The following is a 24,907-nucleotide window of genomic DNA, read 5'->3' on the forward strand; positions in this document are numbered from 1 at the left end:
AAGGTTTTGTAAGATGCAGTCGAGAGAGTTGGGGAACCTGTAACTAGTGGAGTACCACTGGTTTTAAATCAAGAGAATTGAGGGTTATGTGGGGGGGAAGGCAGGAACTGGAGTTGAGCAAGATAAAATCAGCCATGATCTCGTGACTATTGGAAAATTATGCAAAATTTTCCATTCCTCTTTCCTTCAACACCCTGGATTACAATCCATCTGAAATAGTTGACTGAACTATCCTTCACATGACCAGCCTTTCTACTATATCTTGTCTATCAATTTAATCTTATTCATCATTCAGAACCCAGACTGGGTGTCACCGAGCAGGTTATTGTTGAGCAAGTGCTGTTTGATAACACTGTTGATAACACCCTCTGCCACTTTATTAATGATTGAGAGTAGACTGATGGGCCGGGTTATTGGTTGGATTAAAATTGTCTTTTTTTTAATGTATCGGACACCTGGGCAATTTTTCACAATGTCATATCGATGCCAGTTCTGTCTGTACTGGAACAGCTTGATGAGGTGGGCAGCAGGTTCTGAAGCATAAGTCTTCAGTATTACTGCCAGAATATTGTCAGGGCTCATAGCCTGTGCAGTATCCTGTGCCTCCAACCGTTTCTTGAATTTTTATGGAGTGAATCAAAGTGGCTGAAGACTGGTATTGGTAATGCTGGGGACCGCTGGAGGAGGCAGAGATCGATCATCCATTCAGCACTTCTGGCTGAAGATTGCTGCGAATGCTTCAGCCTTATCTTTTGCGCTGATGTGTTGGACTCTTCCATCGTTGAGGATGGGGATATTTGGAGCCGTGACCTCCAGTGAGTTGTTTAATTGTTCACCACTATTCTTGACTGGATGTGAAAGTACTTCAGAGCTCAGATCTGATCCGTTGGTTGTAGGATCACTGAATCCTGTCTGTCATTTGCCAATTGTGCATGCCAAACAGCACAGAGTCCTGTTTGGGAACTTCATCAGGTCGATACCTCATCTTCAGGCATGCCTGGTGCTGCCCCTGGCATGCCCTCCTGCACTTTTCATTGAACAAGGGTTGATCCCCTGGTTGTTGAGTGTGAGGTACTCCAGCATAATAGGATTGCAGATAATGCTGAAGTACAGTTTTGCTGCTTTTGACAGCCCACAGTGCATGAAGTATGCCCAGCCTTTAGTTGCTAGATCTGTGTGAAGTCTGTTCCAGTTAGCATGGTGATAATGCCACAGAACACAATGAAGGTTATTCTCACTGTGAAGGCGGGACTTCATCTCCACAAGGTGTGTGTGGTGGTCACTCTTACTGATGTTGTCATGGGCTGATGCATTTGCAGTTGGCAAATTGGTAAGGGTGCAGTCAAACATGATTTTATTTTCCGGCTCCCTCACCACCTGCTGACAGACCCAGTCTAAACAGCTATGTCTTGCAGGACCTGACCAGCTCAAGCAGTCGAACTGCTGCTGAGCCACTGTTTGTGGTAAACATTGAAGTCACCCACCAGAGTTCATTTTGTGCCCTTGCCATCCTCAGTGCTCACACCAAGAGTTGTTTAGCATGGAATGTCGATTCATCAGCTGAGGGAGGATAGGTGGTAATCAGGAGGAAGTTGCCTTGTCTGTGTTCAGCCTGAAGCCATGAGACCCCTTAGGGCAACTGCATCCTGATTGTATATTACTGTGCCACCACCTCTGCCATGTCTGTCCTGCCGGTGGGACAGGACATATCTGGGTATGGTGATGGTAGTGTCTGTGACATAGTCATGCTCACAATGCCAGGCTGTTGCTTGATGAGTCTTTGAGGCAGGTCTCCCAGTTTTGGCATTGGTTCCCAGATGTTAGTGAAGAGGACTTTGCAATGTTGACAAAGCTGTTTCTGCCATTGTCTTTCTATGCCTAGGTTGATGCTAGCTGATCCGTCTGGTGTCATTTCTTTGAGATACATAGCAATTTATACAACTGAATGGTTTGCTAGGCCATTTCAGAGGGCAGTTGAGGGCAATTTCCAGTTCGAACATTAATAGAACAATTTGTGCTTTGAGCTGTTTCTTAACTTGAGATGTGGTAACTTTTTCAGAGAAAATTTGATTGTACACCTGTCATGCCTTGAGGCTGTTATACTTGCTATACTTTGCATTGTGCTCTTCAAATAGAATACTGTTTTAGGTAATTTAGATATTGTTCAGAGATGGTGTTACAAATCTCTGGAGCAGGTGGAACTTAACCCCAGGCCTTCTGACTCTGAGATAAGGACACTTCAATTGTGCCACTGTTCTGTTTTATACTTCCTAGATCTGGTTAATGCCAGGAGGAATGAAATTTTTTTAAAAAATCATGGTAGAGTACATGGGTATGCTATTTAGAGACAAACTGGGCAGTGGGCCAGTGGTGATGTGAGGAGCCTTCTGACCTCATGGTCAGGTACATGATATATTTCACATTTTTCATTCTGATAGTAATGTTAAAATTTTTTAGCAGACTTCCTCCATGAATTTATTGAACGATTCTGTGATTTTTCACATTGCCCGGGAAGCAGCTTTCTTTTGTACTATCAGTGTTATTTCTATCTCACCTCTGTCTCTGAGGCTGAAATGTTAGAATCTGTAAGGTGCCATTAGCAAAGAGAAACCTGATTGGAACCGTGTTGCAAGATTTGATGTTTTTAAACAAAAACACAAAATCTATTATATTTATAAGGATTAAGCAAAGAATTGCTTAAGAATTAAGCGACTTGAGCATATTGAGCAACATACTTAGCACTGTTAGTTTATTGCGAAGAAAAGAGATATGGCATTGAAGCTTGTTTCAGAGAGGGCAGGAACTGCGGATGCTGGAGAATCTGAGGTAACAAAATGTAGAGCTAGATGAACACAGCAGGCCAAGCAGCATCAGAGGAGCAGGAGCGCTGATGTTTCTGGCTTAGACCCTAAAGAAGGGTCCAGGCACAAAACATCAGCTTTCCTGCTCCTATGATGTTCCTTGGCTTGCTGTGTTCATCCAGCTGTACACCTTGTTGTCTCTAGCATTGAAGCTGTTCATCTTGCACTCATAAGGACAGTTAATTGCCAAACTTTAAATTCAAGCCAGGTAAGCCAAATCCATTTTTTAAATTAATAATTCTTGGGATGTGGATATCATAGGCAGGCCAGCATTTATTGCTCATCCCTAATTATTCTTAAAACATGGTAGTGCCTTTGTAAATGACTGTAGCCTATGTAGTGCAGTAATTATGTTTAGGTAATGTGTTGATAGGGAGGTAGTTCCAGGATTTTGCTGGCCGTGTTTGAAACCCAGTGCTCACTTTCCTGAATTTTTAAAAAGTTTTGTTAACCTAACAACTTTTTTTATATTATAGTGCCTGGAATTCTGGGATGTATTCAGGCACTGGAGGTGCTGAAGATTGCGTCAGGGATAGGATGTATCTTTTTAATTCCTTACCACTGTAAGATAACAAAATGTTCCTGTGAAATGCTCTAACGCGTTGGGGTAACCATTTTTAACGTACAGTTGCTGAATGAAGACTTTGAATTGTAATCTTTTCAAGTGGTAGCAGTAGATTCTGAAAATCTAATGATTTGAGTTCTATAACACCAAAGACACAGTGATGACAGAAGGGTGATTCAGTACAATACTGCCCCCATGTGGCTACAGCCTTTGGTTGTACCATTCCCAGTAATTTCTCATAAAAACATTATACAATATTTGAAAACAAAATGAGGGATTAACATTTTTCATTCCACCCCCATCTTTCAATTTCCCTGTTCTCTCCCTTTCTTCCCCAAAATTGGATAGGTGTGTGTTTTTTAAAAAAAAACAAAAATTAATGTGGTCACATCGGTATCTGTAAATGTGTTGTTTTTGCTAAGAGAAATATATTGTAGATGCTATAAATCTGAAAGTTAAAAAAAAATTAGATGCTTAAAAATACTCAGTGGTTGGCCGCGTCTGCAGAAAGTAAAACAAAATTGAGTTTGAGATGAATGATCTTGCATGTTGGACTTCTGCAAGATTGTTGCCAATTTCATTGTATGTTGTTCCTGCCTTAAACGTGGGACTTTTAGAATGATGGGAAAGTAAAATGCCCTTTTCTGCAATGCATTTTCTGAAGAAGGGTCAAGCCCCGAAACGTCAACTTTCCTGCTCCTCTGATGCTGCTTGGCCTGCTGTGTTCATCCAGCTCTACACCTTGTTATCTTAGGAGCTACAGATGCTGGAGAATCTACTATCTCAAGCCCTTACCAGTAGCAACTTCTCCCCAGCCCCCCTCAAATCTAATGATAACTGCTTCCTTGATGCTAAACATCGGCATAGATGCAGTTCCGTCTGTTATCTCACTCATTTGGGTAATGTTCACGTGCGAAGACTTGATTTGGACTGATGTGCACTGAACAGCTTAGTTTAGATCATAAATGGATTATATTATGTGAGATGAAATGAATCACTATGCTTTAATGGTTACTCAATGTTACTATTTGTACTTGTGAGGTATGATGAAAATGTTATAGATATTTGTTACAGTAACAGAATCACCCTTTCCTACAATGTGGACCAAGTAAAGTGGTAATATCAAGTGATGCTTCCCCCTTTTTGGGTTTTTTAAACTTTACTGTTTCAGATCAGTTCAAATTTATATTTGACTTTTCTTCCCTACTTTCTATTGTGCATGAACTATTCCCTTGCTATAACGATGAACTGCAGTTGTGTGCCAAATCTCTCTTCTACAGAGAAAGGGAGCCTCTGCTAATTCAGTGCTTCACGTAATCGCTATTCATATGCTATTTAATGATCAAGGCAGAGGCAAATGATTCCTTAATGGATAAAAATTGATCTTGTGTGGGTTCATCTGCATTAAATTGAGTAGCTTTCTTGTTTGACTGGCTGTGTGATGCATTTTATCAGCTCCCAGCTTTAAGCACAGCTGGAATCTTGCACTGGGAATAAAATAATTTATTTCCTGTGACAGAAAGACGTTTCCCATTTTGGTCCTTAATGATAACATATTCAGCATCTTACAGCCAACAGATGTTAATATTTGATGCGCTGGAAACTCGTTTTCGCACCATTAAGCTTCGTTCCAAGCAGCCAACATGTGCAGTGTGTGGTGAGAATCCAATGGTGAAAGATCTGATTGACTATGAAAAATTCTGTGGCTCAGCAGCAACAGATCAGGTTAGAAACATACATGGTCTGAAAATAGAAAGCATTAAAGAGGTCCAAAGGTGAAAGAGAACATTACATTGACCACTATAACTGTTCAGTACTTCTGAATGATATAAACTTGTCATTATTTTCATATTAATATTTGAATTTGCAGCATTTGTGAATGATAACCATAAACAATTTGCATTCTTTTATAATAATTTAATCTCCTGCCTTTGTTTAGTTTACAGTTTTATTATTTCCTCCCTTTGGATGCTCTAGCACTTGCATTTTTTTCTGACTATGATTGAAAGCAGGTAAACTACTTCTAGGTGTACCAAAGTGTGGAGCTAGAGGAACACAGCAGGCCAGGCAGCATCAGAGGAGCAGGAAAGTTGATATTTTGGGTTGGGACTATTCTTCAGAAATGGGGAGGGTGAAGGGAGCTCAAAAATAAATAGAGAGGATGGATGGGGCTGGGGGAAGTAGGTAGGTTGGTGATAGGGGACTGCAGGTAGGGAGTGGTGGGGATTGATCAGTGAGCTGGGAGGGAAGATGGACAGGTTGTGTCAGGCCTCGAGAGCCTACAGCCTGATGGCCTAATCGTGGAATTCACCTGTTTTAAAATCTCCCCACCCCTGGTCTCATCCCTCCTCGTCTCTGCCCCTTTGACTTGACACAACCTGTCCATCTTCTCTTCCACCTAGCGGCACTTCCCCCCCCCCCCCCCCAACCTCACTGACCACTCCCTACCTGCACTCACCTATCACCATCCCACCTACCTCGAGTGTAGTCTTAAATATTTAAATTGACTCTACTTTCACACACCTCTCTAGAAGAAAAAGTTTCAGATTTTCACTACTTGTACTCTTTTTTTTTCTGATTTTACTTCTGGCTGGCTTGATTTATTTGTAATGGTTGTGGGTAAATCACCACAAGCTACCTTTTTAATTTAGTCATTTATTAAGAATCTCAATCAGATATTGAAACATTGATTTAAACATATAGCAACAAAAATAAAATTCCTGGAGTAAGCAAGCTAAGCTCCACAAGTCTACTTGGCTATTTTCTGATTTAATAGTGGAACTTGGTTATGATGCCACCAACAGTGTCTGTGTCTGGAAACGTCCAGGTTTCTAACATTGTGCATGCAGTTCTTAGAGGTTCTGTGACTAAATTATTCTGGTGTTGGATTCTTGTGCAGATTTTCTTTGTTTGTTCGGTGTCGGTGAAGTTATTGATTGTTTAGATTCTTTCATCCACAATATTTCAAGTCTGCAGCTTGCGTTTTTCATCAGGAGTATAAAATCATAGAATCCCTACAGTGTGGGAGCAGCAGTTTGACCCATTGAGTCCACACTGACCCTCTGAGGAGCTTCCCACTCAGACCCAGGCCCCCTTACCGAAACCCTGTAACCCTGCATTTATCATGGCTAACCCACCTAGCTTGCATAACCCTAGGAACAGTGGTCAGTCCACCTAACCTGCATATCTTTGGACTGTAGGAGGAAGCCCAGGCAGACATGGGGAAAATGTAAATTCCACACAGACTCCCAAGGCTGGAATCAAACCCCGGTCCCTGGTGCTGTAAGGCAGCAGTGTTAATCATTCAGCCACACTGCCACCCCTTTGTTCCTAGTTGTATTTGGCCTAACTGTCTATTTGAAGGGGGTTAAAATTGTGATCCGAGATAATGCGAACTGCAGATGCTGGAGAATCCAAGATAACAAAGTGTGGAGCTGGATGAACACAGCAGGCCAAGCAGCATGCTCCTGAGATGCTGCTTGGCCTGCTGTGTTCATCCAGCTCCACACTTTGTTATCCTGTCTATTTGAAGGTGCAGCTTTCCTGCAGTTGATTCCTCAAATTATTCTGCAAGGCAATCAGTTACCTTTTGTGGTATAAAATAGCCAATCATCAAGCACGTGTCAAAATACTTTTCTTCATATAGCTTCAACACCTTCTGCCAAACACAGCTCATTGCTTTCAATTCCTGTATAAATTCCTTGTCTTTAATAGTTTATTCCAGACGTTTTTAGCTGCTTCTTTCCATGTGTAAACGTTATTTTTTTGATTCTTTTAATCCATGAGCAATTACTAAAGTTCTGAACTTTATATTCTACTCCCCTGTTCTGGATTCTTTCTCACTATTAATAATTTTACTTCGTATCAACTCCAGTTAATCCCTTTTTAACATTTAGACACATTACAGAAACAGACTGGGTTCAGAAATAGAATGCAAATTTGTCAGATCTGCAGGTATAACTAAATTGACAGGTCAGGGTAGTGTAGTGAAGTCAGGAGTGTCATTAACAAATGGTATTTAGTGATATTGCGACAAGTTTAAGTTTTTTTTCAAGTTAAATTAGAAGTAGAACAATGGAACACAGATTCATAGAGAAGAAAATGTTCTGATTGATTGATTGACACAAAATACTTCTGCACAAGTATTTTAAAATTAGATGCTTAGTGATCTATCCAGCAAGACAATGTGATAAAATTCACAGGAAATACACAAAATATACTTTAAAAATTGTCATGATCTGTTGCCATTCACCTAGCTTTTCTAAAATGTGTGCTTTGCCAGTGTTAGCTAGAGTGAATGCCCCTACCAGCTTAGTATACCCTTGTCTTCATACAAATCCATGATTCTGTATTCCAGTGAATAAACTTTAATCTTTTTCATTTCTACTGTGTCCACCAGGTGGCCATGGTGGACAAGCCTAATGGACTTGCCAGCAGTTCAACTGATATTTTCACATCCATGTAGAGTCCTGTATGTTCAGTCTGAGAATTTTTTTCTGCAGTCAGTTTCTTGAAATCTCCATTCTAACCATGTATATTTATCAGTCACTTTCTTTTAAAATTAAGTATGCCAGACCCTAAAACAATGGAATTGGTTTGGAGGCATGCAACTGTTGGCAACTTTTTAAAATTTCATTCATGGGATGATAGTGTCACTTACTAGGCGAGCATTTATTGCCCAGAGGGAAGTTGAGTCAACCACATTGGTATGGTTCTGGAGTCACATATAGGCCAGACTGGGGAAGAATGGCAGTTTCCGTCCCTAAAGGACACCACTGAACCATGTGGGTTTTTCCAACAATCAGCAATGGATTTGTGGCTGTCATTAGACTCTCATTTCCACCACTTGCTGTGACAGGCTTCGAGCCTAGGTCCCCAGGACATTATCTGGGTCTCTGGATTAACAATCCAGTGATTAATGCAATTCGGCCTTTTCCTTCTCAACTTGATGCACCACATCAATGGAGAGTTTTGTTTTAAATCAGAAACGATAGCACATTCTTGTGCAATTTTACTTATGTCTTAAAAGTAAGAGAGGTCATGTAATAAAAATGCCTGTCCCATCATTCCTTTATATCATTTGAAGCTGCAGTAAATTATTAATGTATGTGTTATGTATATAAAAGTCTGTGTCTTGTTTGGTTATTTTAACTCCTGAACTCTTCTATTTCCTATGTTTTTCACTTTTAGTGTAGGACACTTCATTTATTAACTGGAGAACAAAGAATAACTGTTCAGGTAAGATAAGCAATTTAGCTTTCAGATTGAGAATTTTCTCCTCCATTTTATTTGTATTTGTCAGCTCATGTATTGCAGCTGTATTTGTCGATGTAAATATGTTGATATACTACATTTCATATGCCTGAAAAATAACCAATTTTCTGTTTATTTACAGAGGAAATATTTCATATTGCAACTTACTTTAAAGTTCATAAATTGACATGCCCATAGGGCCACACTAAATTGTTCAGAAGGCCTGGCTACTGACAGTATTTGTTTTCTAATCAATCACTTTACTTAAGGAATATAAACAACTGTTAGATCAAGGTGTTCCTCATGTTCTGGTAGATGTTCGTCCAAAGGCGGAAGTTGATATTTGCCAACTACCTCATTCCATTTGTATCCTTTGAATTTGTTTTGATGATCTTTTATGTATTCTTGTAGCAAAATGCTGAAATAAAATTAACAAGTATAGAAGCCAAATAGCCATCAAATTTGTTTATATTTACATTAAAGTTTCAAAACTGTGGCCTCAAATGCTGCCTGTGTGTATTTGCAGATTGATATTTAAAAGTACAACAAAATAAACAAACATTAATTGTCCTATGTACTGTTAGTGAAGGGTATTACTTTGCATGCTAACCAAGTGAATCATACCGCACATGAGTACATTATGGTCATGGAACAGAGTGCAGCATATAGTGTTATATCTTGAGAGGAGGAGCAGAGAAAATGACCACCTCAAGCACTGGATGAAAGGTTGTGAATTGGTGTGTCCGCACCCTTGTATTGTTAGCAAAATTAACAAAAAACAGGCAACCTGGAAAACAGAATTAATCACTGTCTATGATCTGGATTTGTGCCAGAACTATGCTTCTGACTTTTTCATGCACCCTGTCTACCCATAATACTTGTGTCTGGTCTTATCTTTTTGTGTGTATATGGAAGTTTTAAAAAGTGGGTAGGGTTTAAACTAAAGTAACAAACTGAAGCTGGATGAGTACAGCAGGCCAAGCAGCCTGCTGTGTTCATCCAGCTTCACACTTTGTTATCTTGGATTCTCCAGCATCTGCAGTTCCCATTATCACTGATACAATTTTAACCTCACGGCGAAGCCTCTTCCAGGGATGCCTAACCTAAACAAGTTACCCTCCTCCCTCTGGACCAACCTCAGGGAATCTCTCTCCCATTGGAACTCTCTTGTAATCCGCTCCACCTATCTTCTTTTCTCCATCTTCGGTCCGCCTCCCCCTCTCTCCCTATTTATCCCAGAACCTTATCCCCATCCCCCTCTCTGATGAAGGGTTTAGGCCCGAAACGTCAGCTTTTGTGCTCCTGAGATGCTGCTTAGCTTGCTGTGTTCATGCGGCTTCACAATTTGTTATCTTGGATTCTCCAGCATCTGCAGTTCCCATTATCACAGGGTTTAAACTGTACAGGTATAGATTAGCAATTCAATTTGTCCACTTATTTCCATTGATTTTACATAGTTTGACATCAAAATAACTATTTATTGTAAAGGGGAAAGACCCTGGTTTGCATATTCTGTTAGCCAAACTTAAACAGTTAGATAGAATTGGGCAGTTTGGTGGTTTAATTTTTTTTCACATTTTGTGATGGCTTTTGGAATAATGGGCCTGACTTTCAACATACTACCCCAGTGAGTTGTGACAGTAATTGCTTTAAAGGAAACTATTGCAGCTGGAAACAATTTTTTGTATTAATGCATATTCTTCTTTTCAAATGAAAAGACCACAGTACGGTTGTTTCCTATACATGATATCAGATTTTCCATTGGCTAAATTAGAGGAAAAGAATGCTGAATTCATAAAACTTTTACAGAATAGTATTGTCACAAGCAGAAAGGAGGCAATGGCTGAAGTTGCTGCTTTTCCAGGTACAGTTCTTACTGTGTATAGAGTACACTTTTTAATTACTTGCTGAGCTTTACAAATAAACACAACTGTGGGATTTATCTATTTAAAAGCCGAGAGCTTAATACAAAGGAGCTGTTGCAGAAACACTTGCACTTCATTGGTCCTTGAGTTGTGTTTTTCAGTGTATATAATTCTGATATCAAAATTTCTATTAAAATAGGCAAGTAAAATAATCTGTAAAATCGTTTGTATATACAAAGCTTTCTTTGTTAGTAACGTCTGAACCTGTTCTTATACACTACAGGCAATCTTTCATGTAAATTTGCAGGAAAGTTGGACAGAAAGTTGCGTTAGTTAAAACTAGACAGCAAGTTCAGTTCCAAGGCAATTAAAACTACGTATTTTCTAATATGAGCACAGTTGAGGCATTAAAATATAAATTTTTTGGGAATAGTGCACAAACATTCACTAGGTTTTACATTTACGCATTTTCTTCAGAATCCTGTACTGTGCTTTTAAGTTCACAGAATCATGGAATTGTCACAGTCCAGAAAGAGGCCATTTGGCCTATCATGTTTCAGCCCTCAGGATTTTGACTTGGTGCCAGCCTCTTGTCTTTTCCCCATAACTCTGTTGTTTCTATTTAAATAATCATCACACAGTACTGCCTTGAATGTCTCAATTAAACTTAGCTCCATCACGCTCACTCACTGGTAGAACGTTCCAAACCCACACCATTTTTTGTGTGAATGGGTTTTCTTCACCTGACATTTGCATCTTTTGCAAAACGCTTCTTTTAAAAATATGACCTGTTTTTACAAACCAGAACAGCTTCTCCCTATTTACTCTGTCTAGACCCTTTATGATTTTTGAAAACTTGTATCAAATCGCCCCTTCGAAGGAAAATAATCCCAACCCCTCTAATTTATCCTCTTAACTGACGATAATTATTTCTGGCATCATTCTTGTTAACCTTTTTACTGCACTGTCTCAAAAGCATTCACATCTGTTATGAAGTGTGGTGCAGAGACCTATACTCCAAGTAAGATCGAACCAGTATTGAATATTAGTTCACAATAGCCTGCCTGCTCTTGTACTTTCTCTATTATTTAAGTCTGTGTACAGTATACTGTATGTTGTATTTAAAGCTCCCTTTTATCTCTCCTGCTACATTTAAGGACTTGTGTTCGTACACACCCAGGTCTGTTTGCTGCTCTACAACCTTTAGAATAGTATCCTACTTTGTATTGACTCTTTTTTTTGTATTAAAGCTTGTCAACCTCTCTGCAAACCTCCCTCCAACTTGAAAAATACCCATTAACCGCTACACTGTTTCCTATGACTTAGCCAATTTTATTTCCAAATTCTAGTATCCCTTTTATTCCATGATATATCACTTTCTTACAAGTCTGTCGTGTGGCACTATCAAGCACCTTTTGAAAGTTGATGCACGCATCAGCCTTGCCCGAATAAAGTTTCTGTGCTATCTCTTTTTTAAAAAAGGCATTCTAAATTATTTAAACATGATTAACCCACATTTTTCCACATAACTATTGATTCTATTCTGAACAGATGTTTCTAGACGTTTCCTCCCACCAAAGTTAAACCAACTGGTCTGTAATTGCTGGGCCTATCTTTACAACTCTTTTTGAACAATTCCCCAGATCTCTCTCCACCCCTAAATCTCAGAGATTGAAAGGTTATTGCTACTGCTTCTGCAGTTTTCACTCTTGCTTCCATCAATATTTCATTACTGACAGCTCTCCCAAAATCTTGACTTCATCAATTTTAGACCTTTCCGGTGATTGGTTTCCTTCTCTCATACCAAGGCCTGGGCAGCACTGCCTCCTACATTGAAGGCAGATGGAATATATTAATTGAACACCTTTTATGAGACTACTTGTCTCTGAGTTTAATTCCACCTTTTGGCCCCGAATCTAATATACTTTTACTACAATTGCCAGTCTTTTCTAAACTCCTTGTAACCAGGAATATTTAACACCCAAACATGCCCTTCCTTGAGTCAGGTCTCTATAATTGTCACAGCATCATGATTCCACTAGGCAATCTGTACCCATCATCTTAACTATACTCCGTGCATTCACATACAGCAAACTTTGTTTTCAACAGCACCTTAAAAACTGGTGCTCTCGACTTAAACCAGAAACAGTGAAATGCCTCAAAAAACCACAAAGTTTACTGCATTATTCTGTCCCATTATTATGGTTTTTAAAATTTGTTTACTTCACTGTAAATATACGTGTTCAATTGAATGATCACGTGAAATATCAACAGCTGTTTCTATTCTGAGTCAATTTCTCCTCCTATCCTGTGATCTACTGCAATGTCAGAGTCGTCAGTTAAGGGTACAAGGGAGAATGCTGTTGGCTGGTGAGTTTTTCTGAAGGCAAAGTTGCCTTATTGTTTGAGTGATTTATGCTGTAAATAAATATAATAGTAATGTGTACTCCCTGCATTACATTTCTGTTACTTGGCGTGTGTTTTTACATTGATTATGTGGATCCCTTGATTATCCAAAATGTTCGATCAACCGGCACACTGCTGGTCCCAAGGGTGCCAGTTAATAAGAAGTTTGCATATGCATTATAGACTTCATACTTTGTTACTGTCTTCTTTGACTCATCATATTAGCTCACTATTCTCTGTTCTAGTGCTGGCTACCTCCCAACATTTTTATGCATGTTGATATTACTTTCTAATACACACTCTCCTGGTTCCTGCATCCCTGCTGAGTTAGTTTAAACCCTAAAAAGTACTAGCAATACATCCTGCCAAGAACTCAATCCCAGATGCAACCTGAAAGTCAAAATCACCGTAGACACTGAGGACAATAGGCTACCGTCTCATTAGGGGGAAAATGCCTCTAGGGCCAGATGCAAAGTTGAGAAGGTGGGGCTTTAGCACAGTCGGTATGGTAATTGTACATGTAATGTTGCTGTCACTCTGCATTGCAAGTCAGCTGTCCAGCTAACAATTAATTACAATGAGAAGCGTAATGACTGTCATTAGATTAAGTTGTTTTTAAATTCCAGTTTTTAAAATTTGAATTCAAATTTCAGCACATGCTGTACGAGGACATGTGTTCACATCCCATCCACAATGGTTCAGGACTGTTAATCCAATGACGCTATTGTTGTGCTACCATCCCTGACTAAGCTTCAGTTTTCTTTTCCGAAGTATTTATAAACCATACTGATTAAAAGATTCCTAAGAAAATAATGACTGTTCATGACAGTGCACTCTACTTTTTAATTGAAGTATTTTTAACTTATGCTGTCTTGATCATTTCCAACATTTTCTGAATTTGATTGCAGATGTTATGAGTTTGGGGGTTAATTGAAAAAAAATAAAATTTCCTTTTACATTGTATCAAAATTAAGTAGTTTTTAACTGACATACTGTTAGTGATTGGACTCCTTGCTGGGTATTTATTATCCATGCATCGATACAACAAAAACTTTTTGGTAAGGATTTGACTATAAAAGGTTTTCTGACTATTAAATTTGCAATCTTTAGATATTTGTACAAAGCTACTTTTTAAAAAAAATCTTTCAACAGAAAAACATTAAAAGCTGGCATTAATTAACCTAATCTACATTTTAAACTATTTGAATGATTTTAACTTATTGTGGATGTGTGCCTATTAAAAATGTCCCCTTGAGGATTCAGAATTTACAATTGCCTTCATTCAGGGAATGAAGAGATCTGATCATAAAAGTTTTTAAACTTACTTCATGGTTCCTGACCAGTTTTTCTGAAGCAATTCCTGAAGAAAAACAATCAACCATGTTACTTCCTTGGTAATAGAAAAAAGCTCGAAGAGATACAAATTGTTTGCCTAATAATTTAACATGAGGACCCTTGAATACTCATTAACGGTGTATATTTATTCTGTTAGATTGTGAAATTGACAATTAATACTTTTCAGTTATTCATAAATATACATTATATTTCAAAGAACCAGTATCTTCTCTTGCCGTTTAAAGTATGCTTTTTATTTCTATTGAAATAAGCATAATGTTTGTTTGCAGAGTGGTGATTTCATGACAGTTTTGAAATTTTTGATATGCAGGTTGAAAGGGAAACTGCATGCATTTAGAAATGGCAACATAAGAATGTAAAAATAAATGCTGGAGTAGGCCATCTGGCCTGTCAGGCCTGCTCCACCATTCAATACGGTCGTGCCTGATCTCTTCGTGGACTCCACTGCACTTGCCCACCTGTGCACCATCACCCTTAATTCCTTCACTGTTCAAAAATCCATCTATCTTTGCTTTAAAAACATTCAACAATATAACCTCAACTGCTTCACTGGGCAGGGAATTCCAGAGATTCACAAATCTTTGGGGGAAAAAATGTTCCTCCTCAACTTAGCCTGAAATTTGCTCCCCCTTATTTTGAAGCTGTGCCTCTGTTCTAGTTTCACCCTCCAGTGGAAACAACCTCCCTGCTTCTATCTTATCTATTCCCTTCATAATTTTATGTTTCTATAAGATCTCCCCTAAAATCTTCTAAATTCGAATGAGTATAGTCTCAGTCTACTCAATCTCTTCTATAAGCCAACCTCTCAACACTGGGGTTTACGACCTCTGCACCCCCTCCAGTGCTGGTACATCTTTTGTCAAGTAAGAAGACCAAAACAACGTACACAGTAGCATTTTTCTGAAGAAAGCTCTAGGCCTGAAACGTCAGCCTCTCTGCTCCTCTGATGCTGCTTGGCCTGCTGTGTTCCAGCTGTACATCTTGTTATCTCAGATTCTCCGGCATTGCAGTTCCTGCTATCTCTGTATACACAGTACTCCAGGTGTGGCCTTACCAGCACCATATACAGTTGCAGCATAACATCTCTTTTTAAATTCAATCTCTGTCAATAAAGGACAACATTCCATTTTATACTTCATGCAAGACCTTGGAAATTTTTTTTATAATTAGCATTTCATAAATTGGGAAATTCTTGTTTAGATTTTCATATCACAACTTCATACATACTACACACACCTAAATATAGATCTTCACCTGAAATCCCTGCAAATGTAGCTGATTCCACTTCAGGAATTAAAGAAAGAGCTAGAGGCTCTTGTATATTGTACATTGTCTTTAGCCTAAGGAAATAGTTCACGAGAGGGTTGAATTCTTTATTTAAACAAAAACCTGCCAACTACAAGCTTGTTTGAGCCAGTGCCAAATTTCACCTTGCATTTAGGCAAAAAAATATCAAATAATGTACAATTGAAATGCTATGGATGAGTCTTCCCTCCACTTTTTGAATTCTGCCTTTGTATTCTAAATTGATTTAAAGCCAATTCGCAAGGCTCTGAAACTCGAACATGGTGATGTAAGTTGAAAAAGGGACTTTGCACCACAGAATGAGAAAACCTTGAGACTCGTACGAACACACACAACATCCAATTTCCGTCCTCATTAAGCCTGCATAGATGAATCAGTTTTTAGTTTTACACCTACCCTGTGGATACATTACATTTGAAGTAGGCAACCACTCAGCTTTTGTGTGAAATCATCTTCATCAATGTGTTACTCAGATGCTTTTTCCATATAATTGCTGTTGGAGAAAATAGTTTTGTGCACACCTTGACTGTAACAACAAAGTAGTTTGATTAAATCATCCTCCGTGATTACATTTCTGCACAGCCACACAGCTTGCCTCTTAGACCTGCTGTGAAGTTTCAGGCAGAATTTATTTGCTGCAAAGTTGTTAGGCCATCAAAAGACATGAGGCAACACAAGTTGTGCCCAATGATAAATAAAGACATTGCTACACTCCATTCATTTCAAAGCCTTGCAAATTGGCATTAAATCAATTTAGAATACAAAGCCAGAATTCAAAAAGTGGAAGGAAGACTTATCTGTAGCCTGTCAATTGTTGTACATTATTTGATACTTTCTTGCCTAATTGCAAGGTGAGATTAGGCATTGTGTCCAAATAAGCTTGGAGTTAACAGTTTTATGTTTAAATAAAGAATTCGAACCTCTGAAGTATTTCCTTAGATTGGGGGATGAGTGGGATGGTTATTTGAAATTGAAGAACTCAGTGTTGGGTCCTCTGGGCTGTGTGGTGCCCAAGCGGAAGACAAGGTGTCATTCTTCAAATTTACTTACTGCTGGGTTGTTATAGGTCAGGCAGCCTAACCACCTGGCCACCACTCATTCCAACCCCCGCCGACTTGTCTGTCCTCAGCCTCTGTTGTCACAGCGACCTAGAATGCAAACTTGAAGAATACCTTGTTTTCTGCCTGGGCATCCTTCAGTCCAGATGACCCAACATTGAGTTCTCCAATTTTAAATAACCTTCCCACTCATCCCTGACTCCCTTTCCTGCGCCCTCCACCTCCATTCCATTCCACTTACTGACCCACTCTTCCAGCCACCAACCGGATTTATCCCTCCCATTGACCAACCAGGTCATACCTACCACAAATGTCCACCTATTACTGCCATTCCATATCAGTTTGTCCCTCAGCCTCTGTCATCCCAGTGAAAATGATCCAAACTTATCCAACCTCTCCGTATAACCAAAACCTTCCAGACCATGCAACATGATATACTTTCTCTTTGCACCCTCTACAACGCATCCCCGTCCTGGTCGTGTGGTACAATATTCCAAATGAGGATTAACTAAAATTTTCTACAGCTGTAACATAACTTGCCAACTTTTATATTTGACTCTGGCCAGTGAAAACCTGCTGTATTACCTTCTTGACCAACTGATGCACCTATGTTGGTACTTTTGGTGATCCGTGGACTGGTACACCCCTCTGTATATCAGTGATCTTAAGGGTTCTCCATTTATTGTATAGTTCACTCTTAAATTCAGTCTACCAAATTGCATCACCTCGTATTTGTCCAGGTTAAACTCCATCTGCCATTTCTCTGCCCAAATCTGCAGTCTGTCTATATCCAAATGTATTCTTTGATAGTCCTCCTCAATATCTGCAACTCTGCCAAATTTGTCATCCACAAACTTACTAATCATTTTCCTCCAGATCATTTATTTATACATATTACAAACAAAGGTGCCAGCGCTGATGCTGGTGGAACACCACTAGTTACTGATCTCCACGCCAGAAAGTGCCTTGCCACTGCTACTCTATGTCTTCTATGACCAAAGAATTTTTGCATCCATCTCGCCAACTCACCCCAGATCCCATGAGACTGTACCTTCTGTATCAGCCTGCCATGAGGTCCCTTTTCAAAAACCTTAAATTCCATGTCGACAGCATCTGCTGACCTTCCTTCAATCATTCTTGCCAGCTCCTCAAAAAAAAATGCAAAAGTAGACCTTCCCTGCATAAAACCCATGCTGCCTACTGCTAACAAGTCCATTTGCTTCCAAATATGAATAAATTTTGGCTTTAATTATCCTCTCTAACAGCTTCCCCACCACTGACATCAGGCTCACTGGCCTGTAATTACCTAATTTATCTCTGCTTCCTTTGTTAAAACAAAGGAACAACACTGGCAGTTCTCCAGTCCTCTGGAACCTTGCCTGACCCCTAAGAAAATGCTGTGAAACTGTTAAGGCCCCATCTTGTTCCACCCCTTGCTACTCTGTATCCCAGGAAAGATCCTGTCTGACCAGGGGACTTGTCTACCTTACCCAACCCTCCTTCCTTCAAAATGCTGACATGCCTGAAAGTTTTCACACACTTTTCCGTAACTTCAGCATATCCGTCATGTCCCTTTCTTTAGTGAATAGAGATGTTAAATACTCTTTAAGGATCTTGCCCATTTCCTCTGGCTCCACATTTAACATTGCTCCTTTATCCTTGAGTTGGCCTATTCTTACATTAGCTACCCTTTTGCTCCCAATTTATGTATAAAATGCCTTGGGATTCTCCTTCACCCTGCTGGCCAAGGATATTTCATAGCCCTTTTAGCCTTTCTAACTCCAGGTTTGAGCTCCGTCCTACTTTCTCAATATTCTTCAACAAATTCATCTGGTTTTAGTTAACTAGACCTTCGGTATGCTTCTTGTTTTGTTTTGTTTGCTTTTTGTCTTGACAAAGCTGATAATTTCCCCAGATCTTCAGCCAGATGTTCAATAATACTGAGGCTACAGAGTAGCACGTGGCATTTGGGTGGAGGGGGGTGTAATCCTGGGATTACCACGATAGAGGTCCTGCTTTTTAGTTTACTCCCTAGCTCTCTGAATGAATTGTTGTTAACTTCTGCCTGTTCACCCTCCTGTTTCAAGATAGACATCCATGGTCTTGGCATCGGGGCAGTAACATACCATCCTAGAGTCTCTGTCAAGCCACAGAAACCCCTGACTGTTGAATCTCCAATTTCTGTTGTTCTGCAAATGCTTTGTTACTCTCTGCTGCACAGCATGGCCAGCTGTGGTGCCACTGCGCTGGCTGCTGACCGCTGATGGGCCAACCCCCTTATTTGATATCCAAAACAGAATACTTGTTTGACAGGGGACTCCTGCACTGACCGCCTGCCCTGTCTAGTGGTCAGCCATCCCTCTCCATGTATCTTCAGTGTGACCACTTTTCTATAACTTCTATCAATGTTCCTCTCCAACTGCTGCTCAAGCAGATCCGTTCATTCAGTGAGCAGCTGCAAATGGCATTATCAAGGATATTCTTGGCATTCATGATTGATCATATGTTGCAGGTGGAACACACAACCCCAACAACTGACATGACTAACTTTCTCTAATGACTGTTAGATGACAAGCTAAAATTTAATTAGCAACTTAAAAATTAGTTATTACTCTCTAACAAAAACTGTCTCCCCAACTTACTCACTGTCTGAACTCTCAGTACTAACCAAAAGGTGAACTAATTGTACTAACCCTTTAGAAAGATTGAGAGACACTTATGCTGTACTGCAGTGAGATTACTTCACCTGTTGCACAATGTTCACCTTTCTTTTGCACTGTTTTATACCACATTCACTGCACTGATTGTTGACTGCTTTAGTGCTGAATTCTGTCTAGTCGATTTCACAGCAAATCTGACTGTATTACATTTGTTTGCTTCCCTCCTGCAAGTTGTGCTGCCAAACCTCGGAGTTTCTCAAGAACTTTGTTTTTGTTTCGTTAATTGTCTTTTTATTTTGCAGATTATAGCGCCAAACCCATTTTCTTTGTATCACAGACCCAGGATTTTGGCACTGAACATAAATCATTTTTGCATTTCTTTGTGTAACTTAGTTAATATGGTCATTTTGTTTTTGTTTTCGTTCATTTTTAGGTTCTCTTAGATGTGCAGCCTAGGTGGATTGGCCATGGGAAATTGCCCGTAGTGTTCAGGGGTGTATGGGTTACAGGGGAATGGATCTGGGTGGGATGCTCCAAGGGGCGGTGTGGACTTGTTGGGCTGAAGGGCCTGTTTCCACACTGTAGGGAATCTCATCTCATCTCATATCTCACCTCATCTCATATCTCACCTCATATCTCGTCCCGTCCCGTCCCGTCCCGACTCTTTGCTGTGGTATTCCCTAATCTAAATCTTTTATCTAACTATTTTGTAATGACCTGGTAGAGAAGTACTCGCGAGTAATTGATGTTGGCCTGCTTTGTAGCCTTTATTTAAAAAAGAAGTCTGTGTAGGCACAGCAACTGTCACAAAAACAGTGCTTTAAACAGCAATAACTTGCACTTACAATAGTTTCTTGACATTTAAAGACATTATCAGAATGTAAGCCAGACAAAGCTGTGCCAAAATTAAATTATGAACAATAATGAAAAGCTTGATGGATTTTAAGAACAGTCTTAAAGGAAAGGGAGGTTGAAGGATTCAGTGAGGCACTTCCAGGTTGTAGACCACGATGGCTAAAGGCACTGAGCTTAATAGTGCACAGAGAGGAGGAGATGCACAAGAGGTTGAAGTAGGAATAGCAGAGAGCAATTGCTTAGGTTTTAGGATTGGTTGTGGTTTGTGGTAAGGATAAGGTGAGGTCATGAAGGGCATTAAATATGACAATTAGAATGAAGAGAAACCGAAATAGATTGAGCAAAAATGTGGAAATTGGAATTTAATTCCAGTAAGTGTGAAGTGTTATATTTTAAATTAAAAGTAACAATTGCACTGTAAATGGGAGAAGGTCTGGTAATGTAGAACGGTTTGATTTAGGGATTCAGATTCTCACAGCCTGAAAAAGAAACATCTTGTGTGCTTAAAAACCTTTTCGACTGCTTGGTGTTATAAGAAGAGCTATACATCTTAATGAATGTGAATTTGTATATAAATCTGACTGAACAAATGCAGTGCAGTCAAACAAATTTTAGATGCTATTTGTGCTGCAGTTGGTGGCAGAAACGTTTTATTTTCAAGAAGAGCTTGTTTTCAGTTCACCACATGTGAGCAGATCCATTATTGTAGAACCACAATAAATATTTCGACTGTTCTTTTGAGGATTATTATTTCATTTTGTTATACATGCAGCTTAGTGTAGTCAGTCACCAGTGCTTCAGTTCAAGTAACCTGATCTCTCAAGCTCATGTGACCTGATAGGCATGTAATGTAATCATGTCTGAATAAACTGGATACTTCTGTTTGGTTAGCTGTGTTATATGGGGATGGATTGAAGATCTTCCTGGAACATCTTTATGGGTAACCTGAGCACTAAATTCAATCCAATTTAGTTTTGAATTCCGTGGTTAACAATCTCGATCTCTGAACTGAGACATCAGGTTGAGCTGGTTTTTAGATAATTAATGCTTTTGAAATAAAGGAAAAACAGAAAAAGCATTATTGCAAAATGTTCTAATTTACTACAGATTTGAAAGTTTTGCTTTAATTTTGGTATAGATTATCAAATGGAATAAGTCCCAGTTTATTTTAGAAACTTCTGTATTTAAAATGTGAGCATGTATACTGCCTTTCATCAGCCTCAGCCCTTACTTGCCACCATCAAAGACTGAATCAGAGTATTTCAACCCTAATTTCTATTCGACTCTGAGCTGGGATTCAGACCCTTACATCGTCTCTGTTACCAAGACTGCCTATATATACTTCTGTAATACTGCTTGTCCTTGGAATGGCCTCAGCCCATGTACTGCTGAAACTCTTATGTTTTTTTTTCAGTTCTTAATTTGGCTATTTCATTGCTGACCTGCCCTTTGTACACACCCTTTGTACGCTTCAGTTAACTCTTTTAGCTGTGTGGCCCATATGCTAACTTGCTAAGTTACCATCACCTATCATACCTTGCACTTGTTATATGTATTGTCTTCTAGTCTGATAGTGCCTCACTTCTTTTAATATTAATATTGTTTAAATCCCTCCAATTGAATAGCACCTTTAATCTCTGCAAACTCCTTTCAGATCTATCACCTTCCTTGATCTTTGTGTTATTCGGACTCTGGTCTTTTCATCATTGCTGATTTATAGGTTTCCACCACTGGCAGCTTTAGACAGTGAGTGGGGATAAAGGGATCTTTTTCAGGATGACAGCCAGTGAGTAGTGGAGTTCTTCAAGGGTCAGTGTTAGGACCATAACTATTCATGTTATATATTTAAACATCTTGGTGAAGGAACTGAGAGTGTTGGTGCTGGGTTTGTAGATGACACAAAGATAGATCGAGGAACAGGTAGAGATAGGGAGGCTGCAGAAGGACTTGGAAAGGCTAGGTGAGTAGGTGAAAAGTGTCAGATGGAATATAATGTTGGAAAGTGTGATGTCGTATACTTTTTTTTCTACCAAAGTGTATTTTCTAAATGGAGAAAGGCTTTTTGAAATCTGAGGCAAAAGATGCTTTGAAGTCCTAGTTTAGATTCTTTTTAAAATTAACATGCAGGTTCACTTGGCAGTTAGAAAGGCAGATGCGATGTTAGCATTCATTTCAAGAGGGCGAGAACACAAAAGCAGGGTTGTATGATGGATCTCTTGTCAGACCGCATTTGGAATATTGTGAGCAATTTTGGGCCCTGTATCTAAGGAAGGCATATGTTACCTTTGGAGGGGGTGCAGAAGAGACTTACAAGTCTGATCCCAGGCTTGTCATAGGAGAAGCTATTGAGGATGTCTGTACTTGAAGTTTAGAAGGATGAGGAGGCAATCTCATTGTAAGTTACAGAATATTGAGAGGCCTGAACAGAGTGGATGTGGAGAAGATGATTCCACTAGTAGGAGACACTAGGACCGACCTGAGGGCATAGCTTCAGACTGCGGAGATGACCCTTTGCTGCCGAGATGAGGAGGAATTTCTTCAGCAAGAGGGTGATGAATTTGTGGAACTCACTGCTGCACAAGGCTATGTCATTAAATGTATGTAAGACTGAGATAGATAGGTTCTTCGTTAATAAGGGGACCAAAGGATACTGGGAGGAAGCAAGAGAATTGGACAAGAAACAGGCCAGCCGTGGTTGAATGATGGAGTAGACACAATGGGCTAAATGGCCTAATTCTGCACCGATAACTTATGGCCTTATGTATCATCAGCTGACAAGCCCTCAGCAAATCTTCTCTTCACTTCTCGTTCCTCCTTTAAGATGCACCTTTTTAAAATCTGGCTATTCAGCCAAGTTTATGGCCACTTGTCATAATATTGCTTTTATTCCGCTCGGCATCAAATTTTGATTGATAACTTTTACTGCATTATAGACATGCGAGTTGTTGCCAAGTGGGCACCACTTCTTGCTTTATCTTGGATAAATCAGTTCCATCAGCAGGGGCGCACTCTTGATTTAACCTCACTATGTTGGCTAGCATTTCAGCCTTCCATGAAAATAGTAAACAAAATAATGTAGACTTACAAATGAAAAAATAGTCTACATTTCAAGTTTTCACACTGTTTTCCTCCAATCATTCTGTTTAATACTGTATATTTTATCAGCAAGTTGTTGCCACTTATTCGAAGAAAGGGCTGCTGGTCCTTTGAAAATGCCGCAGTATTTTTTACAAGGTTACTATTAGCCCTAGCAACCAAATGTTCAAGTGATAAATCCTAAATTTTGAGCCATTAATGATTGTCCTGTAATAACAATATTGTTCCAACAGGTATTAGTGACCTAATTCCTTTTCTTTTAACTTGCAGTCTATGTTATCTGTAAACAAGGAAATGATTCCCAGAAGGCTGTTAAAATCCTGCAAGAGATACTTGACAATGAGCTCTCCCCATTATCGGTGAAGGATATTCAGGGTGGCCTAATGGCTTGGGCCTGTAAGATTGATCCAACTTTCCCACAGTATTGATTGCTGGAAACGAGGAATGGAAGGCAATCAGTTAACACAATTTTTAAAAAAAAATTGCAATGTATTTATTGTTCAGTGCACTGTTAATTGTCAATAGATATAAGTGGAAATTCATTTTTAACATTCCATAGATTTGTTCCATTTGAAGTGCTTTTCAATTAAGGAAAGATAATTTAGCAATTTAGTAACTCTGTACCAGTGTGCAGAAAATCTCACGGGTTGGGTTTGATTCACTTTATTAAGTGTCTTGTGTTACTGGCCAAATGCTGTGCTGCTGAATTACTAATTTTGAAATTTTGAGAGAATATCAAAATGAGCTTAAGTGCACATTTTTTATAAATATGTGCATGAGGACCATAGAGTTTTATCTTCAGCATTACAGTGGCAGTATCAATTTCTGAACATTTTCAACTTCGTGGTGCAGGCTGGATTGTTTGGAAGACATCGTGAATATTTCAAAATTGAAATTTGGTGCTTCCTAGGACATGATTTCATTTTTAAAGCTGACTGTGGCACTCTTGATTCTGCTATTTCTGACTAAGATTTCTGCAAACCAATTAGGAAATAGTAAGTCTTGTTGCAGTTCTTGCATAAGATTTATTCTGTAAATGTACCTCATTTAATTAAATGTGAACTTATTAGGTCTGTTTATTGTAAACAATGAATCACAACCTATCCTCTGTAATATAGATGACATCATTATATGTGAAGTAAAGTATATGTGAAGTAAAGTATCTATTTGTATGATAGTATTGTAATCATGTATGACCCATGCCAGTTTTTTTTAAATGTGCTGACACTTTTTAACTAATCAAATTTGGGAGTTTTGGAATTCCAAAAGTTGACATTGTGGAGTTAATGAAAAGGAAAAATCGAGCAAGTCAATCTTTCCAGTATCTGCCTTGTTTTTAACGTTGCTTTCTAAGGGAGAATATACACCAATCCTTCAGAATAATCTCAGGTCTAGAGTTTACCATATTCCTTGTAATTTTTCTCAAGTGCCTTTTTATCTTGAGCCATTTAATATTTCCAAAGCTGTAATGAGAAAATAATTCTTTGAACCTTACAATTATAGTTTTTACTGTAAGAAAATGCTGTATAGTGAAAGGATATGCTTTAATAAAAGGGGATTTGAAAATTTTTACGGTCTGTTGTGGATTACAGAATTGCATACAGACACATCCCTTGCTTAGAAATTT

The 24,907-nt window shown here is 39.1% G+C and overlaps 1 protein-coding gene across 3 annotated transcripts in view; it reads left to right on the forward strand.

The window, feature by feature from the left end:
* The window catches only part of mocs3 (molybdenum cofactor synthesis 3), a 208,199-nt gene extending 183,350 nt beyond the window's left edge, over positions 1-24,849 (forward strand). For all 3 annotated transcript variants that reach the window (XM_059648660.1, XM_059648662.1, XM_059648659.1), the window contains exons 8-13: positions 3,338-3,400; positions 4,988-5,151; positions 8,617-8,664; positions 8,949-9,045; positions 10,433-10,543; positions 23,551-24,849. In XM_059648660.1, coding sequence (XP_059504643.1) covers positions 3,338-3,400; positions 4,988-5,151; positions 8,617-8,664; positions 8,949-9,045; positions 10,433-10,543; positions 23,551-23,708 — 641 coding nt within the window. In that variant the 3' untranslated portion in view covers positions 23,709-24,849. The remainder of the gene's footprint in view (positions 1-3,337; positions 3,401-4,987; positions 5,152-8,616; positions 8,665-8,948; positions 9,046-10,432; positions 10,544-23,550) is intronic.
* The last annotated feature ends 58 nt before the right edge of the window (positions 24,850-24,907 follow it).

Source organism: Stegostoma tigrinum, chromosome 9 (genome assembly GCF_030684315.1).
Source record: "Stegostoma tigrinum isolate sSteTig4 chromosome 9, sSteTig4.hap1, whole genome shotgun sequence".
NCBI lineage: Eukaryota > Metazoa > Chordata > Chondrichthyes > Orectolobiformes > Stegostomatidae > Stegostoma > Stegostoma tigrinum.